The 9,669-nt window shown below is 34.9% G+C and overlaps 1 protein-coding gene across 1 annotated transcript; it reads left to right on the forward strand.

Annotated features, from left to right (window-relative positions):
* Window positions 1–2,067: 2,067 nt before the first annotated feature.
* LOC148605794 (alpha-amylase-like) lies at window positions 2,068–9,624 on the forward strand. The gene is made up of 7 exons (XM_088549207.1): window positions 2,068–2,214; window positions 3,074–3,228; window positions 3,553–3,701; window positions 5,056–6,173; window positions 6,417–6,881; window positions 7,780–8,011; window positions 9,355–9,624. The coding sequence occupies exons 1-7, from the start codon at window positions 2,169–2,171 to the stop codon at window positions 9,602–9,604; spliced, it is 2,415 nt and encodes an 804-aa protein (XP_088405333.1). The 5' UTR covers window positions 2,068–2,168; the 3' UTR covers window positions 9,605–9,624.
* The last annotated feature ends 45 nt before the right edge of the window (window positions 9,625–9,669 follow it).

The raw sequence follows: 9,669 nt of genomic DNA on the forward strand, positions 1-9,669 counted from the left end.
GTGGTCACATTAGCACGAGGAATAATTACAAAAGGCAATCAGTACTCACTGTTTTTGAAGAAACTGAGTATTTTATCAAATAAGAAGAAACAATCATCACGGTAATCAAAGGTTGAAGTATCTTACCCTACCGGTGCACCTGGTCCATGTTCCCAGTTTTTAGTGGAGTCCGAGTTACTCATTTTCTTTTGTTACTTTGTATGTATTGTATGTTTGTATGTGTGTCTGTTTTCCAAGTCTGGTCTTTGTCCCTGGATTACATTCTTACATTACCTCAAATCTTGACCTACACTTAGAAATTGATGGTAAAGGAAAACTATTGACCAAACTTTACGACAAACGTGATGCCTTTTCATTCAAAATTGTCAACTTTCCTTTCGTCTGTGGCAACATCCCTTCAGCATCTGCGTATGGAGTGTTCATGTCAAAACTCATACGTTATGCCAGAGCTTGCCGAAACTACGCAGACTTTTTGTATCGCGCTAGAACTCTAACAAATAGGCTTCTGTAACAGGGTTATGTTGCTACAAGATTGAAGTCATCACTACAGAAGTTTTATGGTCGTCATCATGTACTCGTGGATCGTTATGGTGTATCCATCTGCACCATGAAAACTGATTTATTCAACGGGTCATAGTTTTCCTTTCCTCGCTTGTCTAACCCGGACTTGACTTTTTATGAGCAACTCGGCGGGTGTTTCTAGAAAAACAGAGGACGCTTACCCTACCGGTGCACCTGGTCCATGCTCCTAGTTTTTAGTGGAGTCCGAGTTGCTCATTTGCTTTTGTTACTTTGTATGTATGATTTTAGTTACTTTATGTTCTTTGTTGTGTATGTCTGTTTTCCATGTCTGGTCTTTGTCCCTGGATTATATTACTCTTTGATTACCGCTATAACCTTGGTTCCTTTGATTACTCTTTCGAAAAGTATTTGGACATAATGCGACACTCGACTTAAATTTCTCAACATTCAAAATTAAACAATACACAGATGCCTTTGCTTCTAATGAAATTGTATTTGCTACCATAAACTTATTTCCCTATGCGGAAATGCACATGAGTTGAATTCTGTCAGGTTAAAGTAATTCCACTTTTAAAAGTACGTATTTGATTCTTCTACGAGAACGTTTCAATACAATATCAAAGATTCGACTCTGAACTTACCCATTCAAATGTAGAAAATTCCAAAATATAAAATAGTCAACATCAATCTTATTTAAGAGGAAGATAAAATAACCAATGTGGTCGATTGTTTCTATTGATTTTGGTAGAGGCTTAATACATAAGGATATTAGTATTCATCTAGGTGTTGTTATGTACGATACATGTCACAACAAATCAATATTATGCATATATAGAAGAACTCTCGACCTGATGTAGGCTTAAATCAATGAGAATGGGGAATGATTTTCAAAACAGATCTATTTTAATTTTGAAAAATTGTATACTCCATCCAGAAGAAAACAAATTTACCACAACTAAGACGATTAAAAAAAAATAGATTAGAACAACTCTCAAATTTAGACTCAAATCAAGTTATAGAACTGTCTTTATATATCTTATTCATAAGCTAAAGCTTACTTATGGAACCACGGGTTGCTCATTTTCTTTACTTTCTTTGTTCATGTTATTTTATTATTTTTTGTTCCTTTTTTCTTCTTTTGTTTTTGTCTACCGTATAGAAGATAATTTGCGCAGGTAACAAATTTCGCGATTTGTTTTATGAAAAGGGTTATTAAATTATTGCGGACTTATTTTTTCGTGTCTAAAATAGAGTCTACGGGAAAAAACTGTGGAATATCTTGATTTCATTTGGTGAGCTATTATTTTGCAGATTCCTCGATTCTTGCAAATATTGCGAAAATTAGAACCTCGCATAAATTTTCCACTGTACAATATTTTCCATATCTACTCATGGATAATTTTATGTTTATATAAGTTTCGAATCCTGGTTTTCTAGATTTTTTTGGTAAAATTTTGCAAAATAGAATTAGGAAAGATACTTTTTTGAATTAAATTCTTGTAATTAACTGCAAACAATCTCTGCGTTACACAATTACTTATCAAACGCATATATTACAATGACAAAATCTAGATTGCCTAACAGTCGACATTCTTATCTATTAAAATAAGTTTATTACACTCAGCCGTTACAGGATAGTAAATGAAATGTCGGTCAAATATTGGTGGATGTTTCGGACTTTCCTATTTACAAGTAAGCATACTTTGATAATGTGGTTATGTCATTTCAATTAGAAACCATTTTGTCGGATCAGTGTCAGCATGTACGACTCCGAGAAAACAAGACACCATTTTGTCGGATCAGTGTCCGCATGTACGACTCCGAGAAAACAAAATTAATGTTTTTTAACAGTTATTTTCATTAAACATTAAAGAGGGCGAAAATCATCAGTTTTAATTGTATTATTCTGCAATTTTACTGCACAAATGATCTGCCTCCTGCAATGTGTACCAAAATGCATCTTGATGATAATAGTTCCCTATGTTACGCAGCGCACTGTTTTACTTTAAAACGCTCGAAAATTTCTTAATGTCACGTCTTATTTGGTGCTTGAAAACAATATTAATATGAGTAAGTGATGTGCATCTTTGCGCTCTTGTCACTAGGTAGTGGATAGTATGGATTGTGCAATTTAAAAAGTGTCTTTGACTTTTTAGATCCTAACCGGGATTTTGCTGTAATACTCTGATTTGAAATAAAACTCTTTTGTTTTTAAGAATATCTATAATCCAGGAAAACAGACATTGGTGACATTTTTAAAAATTCAGTTGACATGAAGAATATCTACAATCTATGAAAACATGTGTAAATTGACATTACTATAAAATAATAATTCCGTCGACATTTCGAGCAGAGAAAATCCCACAAAACAGGTATGAATGGACATTACTACAAAATTTCTTCGACATTTAAAACACCACAATACAAGAAGGTAGATATGACATTATTTTTAAAGTGCAATTTATTCAAAATGTTTTCAAAATCTGTTTCGTCTATAGTTCCTTTCTTTTATTATAAAATTAAGCAACAACTAATCGTGTTCACATTGTAGACCTATTCCTGAAACAAGTGACACCAAGCGATCAGTATATAGACCCCCATTGTGAGGGAAAGCAAGTTATTGTTCAGTTGTTTGAATGGCGCTTCGTTGATATAGCTGATGAGTGTGAGCGTTTCCTGGGTGACAAAGACTTTTGTGGCGTACAGGTAAGCACCAATCAAGATTATCGACATAAAGACTGCAGGATAAACGAACTACCAACTAAAAGCGTGATTCAATTTTTTATTGATAAATATTAGAAGTACATTTATATAACAAATTAAAATGAGAGAGAGAAGTAAGATGTTCATTCATTCACAGTTTGTAGAAAATACAGATTGATAAAATATTTTAGCATGTTTACAATCTAGTTAAATGTGACGTTAAAATAAATTATCTTGACCTATCTACACAAATTATGACAAGGCCCAAGCATTTGCAAAACTTTTTTTTTATCCCAAGAGTTAATTGTCTTTAAATTTGTCTTTTAGGTTTCACCAATAACCGAACATCGCGTCATTAAGCCTTATCGACCATGGTTCGAGAGATACCAACCCGTTAGCTATAAGATTCATTCTAGGAGCGGGAACGAGGCAGAGTTTAAGGATATGGTGGCACGCTGTAACAACGTCGGTGTAAGGTATGCTGGATTTTGTTGCTTTACGTAATTACCGGGATTCAGTTTAATTCGTTATAAAAATCCAGAACATAAAACAATAAATTGGATAAAGAAAAGATCATGCTGAGGTTAAGATATACGCACTGGAGTGATACATGTTGTTTACAGTATAATAATAAATCATTTGAGATTTGTTAATATTTATAAGAGTTATTTTTCTCACTAAACAGAGAAGGATAGTCCTATTCTTAACCATGTGAGATTTCCTTATATTACTCGTGACTGAGATAAAACCCGACGTTTGTGACGTCAGGATAAAACGTTTTATGACTTCTCGTAAGTTCAAAGAAGTTTCGTCAAGCAGTGCGTTCTAATTGATTGGGATGCTAATAACAAAAGCAATTTTAAAAGTCAGAAAAAGAAGCAAACGTCGGCAGAAAATGCAAGAATAGGAAATCTCAGAAAACCTCAGGTCTCTAATTCAGCAGAGCCTCGTCCGAAAACTCGAAATCTTATCCTTGGGTGTTTGAGATTTTTCTGTCTTGCACTCTCAACAGCGTTAGATACTTAAGTAGTAGTATTTATAATAATCAGACAGTAGGTGATTCATGCATGTCAAAAACCCGCCGAATTCAGTTTTATTTCTTGTTCAGAACCCTTACTGATTATATAACCAGTCATAGTTTTTCATTTGGTTGTTGTACTTTTGAGATTAAAAAAATATATAGATTGTACATGAAATTGGCATTCTGCATGAGTTATCGTTCTTGATCTGGATTCATTTGGTTGATTTTAGTGGTAGATAAATGTATGATTTTCTAAAAAGTGCAGATCTGAGTACAGAAATGATTATTGCTATGTAAAAGCTTATATAGACTGAAAAAGCATCGTTTGATTGGTGGGTTTTTCTACACCATGAATTACTTTATCATTGAATTTTAAAAAGACTAGTACTAGACATTAGACTCTTTCAGATAAAGGAGAAGATTTTTTTTTATATGTACATTATTTTGTTGATCTGTTAGGAAACTTTGAACATAATTGTATTCCGAATAATCCACGTTTTTTTACAGAAAAAAAATAGCATATTCATCCTGAAATTATAATAAGTTGAATACTGCATTGGAACCAAACAAAAATTTGAGATAGAATTAAATTGTTGCCGCCCTGTGAATGAAATCTGTCTGTTTTGTTTCATGGACAGTCTCTGAATATTGATAAGTTCGTTTGTAAAAGAAAATATGGACAGACTTATAAATCACTGCAAACAGTAAAGTTCTTTTCCTCGTAATGGACTTTCTAGTTTGTTTTTTTACATTCTGTAATACGTTTATATGTTTTAGAATCCAAGTAATTTCAAGTGCTTTTATTTCAGAATTTATGTAGATGTTGTTTTGAACCACATGACAGAAGTTGGTGTGTCTGGAACTGGAGTCGCCGGTTCTACATTCGATTCACGAAATCTCACTTTTCCTGGTGTTCCATATAATAGAACTCATTTTCATAACCAAAGCAGTTGTCCACATAATGGGCATACAGACTTCAGCCAACCGGAACAGGTCAGAGAATGCAACAGAGATAGTCACAAACTAGCCGATCTTGATCAAAGCTTATTATACGTAAGAAATAAAATAGCGGACTTTTTAAATCATTTGATTGATCTCGGTGTAGCTGGGTTTAGAATGGACTCTTCGAAATTTATGAACCCTGGCGATATATTGGCAATTCAGGATTTGACAAAAGATTTGCCTGAAGGTGGTCGACCATTCTTCATCAACAGTCTTAAGGACCTAGGCCAAGATGCGATTAAGGGCAATGAATACTACAATAATGGTATGGTAACCGATTTTAAATATAGTAGAACACTTGCTTCTGCCATATGGGACCTTTCTACCTCGAATTCATCGTTCTTTCCATCGCTGGTGAATCTAAACTCATCTCATGCCCTTGTTTTTGTTGACAATCATGAAACTCAACGAGACGATATTTCCAATGTTGTAACACACAACTCCATGAGAACTTACAAAATGGCGTCCGCGTTAATGCTAGCAAATGATTATGGTTTTGCTCGAGTGATGAGCAGTTATAAATTTGGTTACGATTTATTCCGCGGACCACCGGAATATTCAAACCATACTATAAGAGAACCGATCACGGACGTTCATAATCAAGGTACATGCGGAAATGGTTGGGTGTGCGAACACAGATGGCGCCCTATAGCAAATATGGTCACTTTCCGGAACGAAGTAGCTGGAACTGACAAGAGATACATTCGAGTAACGACGAATGAGGTTTCTTTTGCAAGAGGCTCCAAAGGTTTTTTTGCAATGGCGAAAAATGGAACAATGAATGAAACTCTTCAAACCGGACTTCCGGCGGGAAAATACTGTGACCTTATTACAGAGTGCAAGAGGGTCATAACTGTAAATAGTAATGGAGAAGCTTTAATTCAAATCTATAATTTATTAGAACCAATTGTTGCGTTCATTGTAGGTAAGAAAAAGGAAAACTTGTATCGATAGAAACGATTTCATCGTTTTCACATAAAAGAATAATTTGGAATGTATAAAACACTTTGGGGAGTCTAGGAGCGAAATGTAAATGATAAAAAGTAGATTTATTTTGTTTCTTTGCTTTTTAACAAATGCTATAAGAGAAATGATTCATAGCAAATGTTCAATTTATAATTTGGGAACTATTTTACATGTTGCATGGTATCCTTATTTTGTGTTTTAGATGGACCTCTAGCTCATCTGAACCAACATAAGTTTGTTCATGTCGGAAACGTAATTGGGTATGACAACTCCTCACTGTTGTATTCTACCGTTCGATCTAACGCAGCAAATAGCACTGGATCATGGACCCCCTCCATCAATGCAAGTTTGACAACTCCATCAATTTTCACCGTTAATACAAGTTCAGGTGCTACAGGTCCTTTGAACTCTTCAATCACTTCCAGTGCAACGCCGATGCTTGCTACTAGTGTTGTTGCAGGAAAGGGAAGTTTAAACACAAACTATACAAAACCCGTTACAAAGCCTTCACCTGTCACTGTTAGAATTACAACTCAGGGAAATCCTACTTCTACCAGATTAACGTCATGTCAGAATTTTACGCGGACGATCATTTTCGTTCACGACCGAACTGTTAACGGACAGGATTTATTCATCCGGGGTGGTGTCGATAAGCGTCACAGGTCAGGTAAATCTTAAGTCCTCTCACTGGTTGAGATATGTTGCCAAGTATGGCATTGATTTTGACGTATGTATTAATGCATTATAAAACAACGTTCTACATATAAACAGGTAGGGATTATAACAGTCTTAATCGACAAATGCCATAACTAATATGAACTTTGTTCACCAAAAAGTTTGACATATTATGAGACAGTGGTTACATCTTCCTGTAAAATTCATTTTCTTAAACTTAATGCTATGACGTAATTGGGGCTTCATTATAATCAGTTATTTAGTAAATCGTTAGGGACATTCTTAGGAAAACAGTAGTAACCACATCTTTCCCCAGACAAATTATTTCTACATTCTGTTTAAATTGAGTATGTGCAAAATATTTCAAAAGGAATGTTTTATGGAAAGGTGTGGAGGCATTGACTTTTAACTATGGGACTACAAAGTAACATGTTTGTATCAATTTCTTAAAACCGTATGGCAAAATTTACCCATTTTCATGACATCATTTCTCAATTTTCAATTTAAATTTTAGTTTATTTTATTTTATTTTATTTTTTGGTTTTTTCTTGTTTTATTTTATTTTTTATTTTGAAATTAAGTAAAACCACTAAGTTCAAAGGCACACAAAAGTTATGAAAATAGAAAGAAATGTTATTTTTGGCCATTTTAAGCTCTCGTTCATATCTCATTATAAATGCACAAACCACAAGATAATTATGATTGTATCGGATTTGTTTTGGGGGTCTTAAGAATGTCATTTTACAAATAAACGTTAATCAATTCGTTGGCTTAAATGACTACGTTTCATGTTCTCGCACTTATTAATTAAAAAAAGCCTGAAAACATTAATTCAGTTCGTACATAACAGGCACTGTTAAATGGAGTTGGTTGCTGTGTTTAATTTGTAGGTTGTGAATTGCCAAATGCAGGAAACAACTGTTCCATTCCAATCAGAAGCAATCCCATTGGAAACAGCTCTCACTACTACGCTTATAACTCGTGGAGCCAGGGTGATCACTTTTTAGATTGGTACGGACCCGAACCACAACAGGGCAGATTCAATAACAGACCTGGACAAGGAACCCCAGCTGTATGGACAACAAATGTTCCTAGTGATCCTAGATACCATCCACTCAATACGTAAGTACAGTATAACCATTCTTTCCCGAACTGTAAATTGTAAGTGTTTGTAAGAATAAGGAAAATATCAAAAATCAGAAACATGCATATCAAAACTCCACCGATCTGACAATATAATTCCACTCAAGGATGCTTTGTCTATTCGAAAAGACCAATTTTTAATTTCTGCATCACTGGATTTGCTCAGAATTTTTTCAATAGAATGTTAGAAAAATGATTTTTTTGAGAGATTTTATCTGCTCTTGAAATGTTCATTGAAATGTTTTTTTCCATACCATGTTTTACCGACTGTCTGATTCTTACAGACTGGCACTTGATACACGAAATACCTGTCAACCAATCATAGTCTTTCCTCTCTTATGTTTTTATGATTTATCATTATAAAAGACCATATAACATTTACTATACACCTTTCCCCATTCTTAATTAAGTAGTACTCCAGCTAAGAGTCATGCAAAATGTTATTTATAGTTGGAAATAACAAAAATAAAAATGTGTAGCCTTTTTTTTTGGTGTATCACATATTACAGAGTTTGCATGACTCTTACAAAGACTGCTACTTAACTGCTAATAGCACAGTTCATCACTTGGTTTACTTCTGTTTTGAATCTCTAAATTCATGGAATTGAACGTGAACGAAATCACGGGGGCTAGGGTGGTCTGCCCACAGAGCAACTGGGATGTGTGCCCCAGATGGTGGAATGGGGTACCCCTAGCGTGTTGCATGCTGGGGTTGTCAGGCTATAATACGGAAAACCTGACCGCAAACCATAGTGGTGCACCGTGTTGGGAACGATGCCACGTTCCTCGCACGTTAAAGAACCCTACTGTGGTATTCTCCCGGAGTAGGAACCATAGGGCTCCGCCACAGGAGGCTAAATTGCCCGACCCTACCCACCTCTCCCTATTTCCAGTGGCAATCAAAATTTGTCGACCCCATTGTCCTTGTGTCCCATCCTTTTTTCATTTCATCATCATTTCATCATCAATTTCATGTTGATCGTCTGAATATAGCTGAAATATTGCTGCTCGGACGTTAAACCTCAAACAAACAAACAAACAAACTTGATTATTCGATGTAATTACTCAGTTCTTATATTGTTTCCCAGGTTCGGGGATCACTACTGATAAGTTTACATCGATACGATTACTTGATGTGATGATGTAATTACTTAGTTCCTTAGGTTTGATAACTGCTGGTCAGATGACAGCGATATGATTATTCGATGTAATTACTTAGTTCTTACATTGTTTCATATGTTTGAGTAACACTTCTGGTCAGATGATACATATATCGATATGATCACTCTATGTAATTACTCATTTCTTATATTGCTCCCTAGGTTTGGTGACCACTACTGGTTAGTTGACATCGATATGGACTGTTGTAAAACTATTAACGGCTGGTTTGAAATGAAAGCGAGAATAAACTATGACTGGGAACGGAACATTTTCCAAGGCATAAAGGCATGTGATAAGAACGAGGATGTTCCTTACGAAAATGTTAACCACTGGGCAAAGTGTGGCATGATGAACGTATATGAATTAAATGCCGAGAAGTGTCAAATATTGCCTATCCCAAAAACAAAATAAAAATTAACTGCTTTACCAAAGCACCTGTCTGATCATTTGAAAAGTGTCTAATTTCCAATATGAAA

The sequence above is a fragment of the Perna viridis genome, chromosome 10 (assembly GCF_037379345.1).
Source record: "Perna viridis isolate PV_CMFRI_1.1 ecotype Kerala chromosome 10, ASM3737934v1, whole genome shotgun sequence".
Lineage (NCBI taxonomy): Eukaryota > Metazoa > Mollusca > Bivalvia > Mytilida > Mytilidae > Perna > Perna viridis.

Bases quoted from the DNA above. Each gene is read 5' to 3' on its own strand.
- LOC148605794 (XM_088549207.1), top strand. From the start codon at position 2,169: ATGTCGGTCAAATATTGGTGGATGTTTCGGACTTTCCTATTTACAA. The intron at 2,215-3,073 runs GTAAGCATACTT...TTCACATTGTAG, and splicing joins TCGGACTTTCCTATTTACAA to ACCTATTCCTGAAACAAGTG. The intron at 3,229-3,552 runs GTAAGCACCAAT...TTTGTCTTTTAG, and splicing joins AAGACTTTTGTGGCGTACAG to GTTTCACCAATAACCGAACA.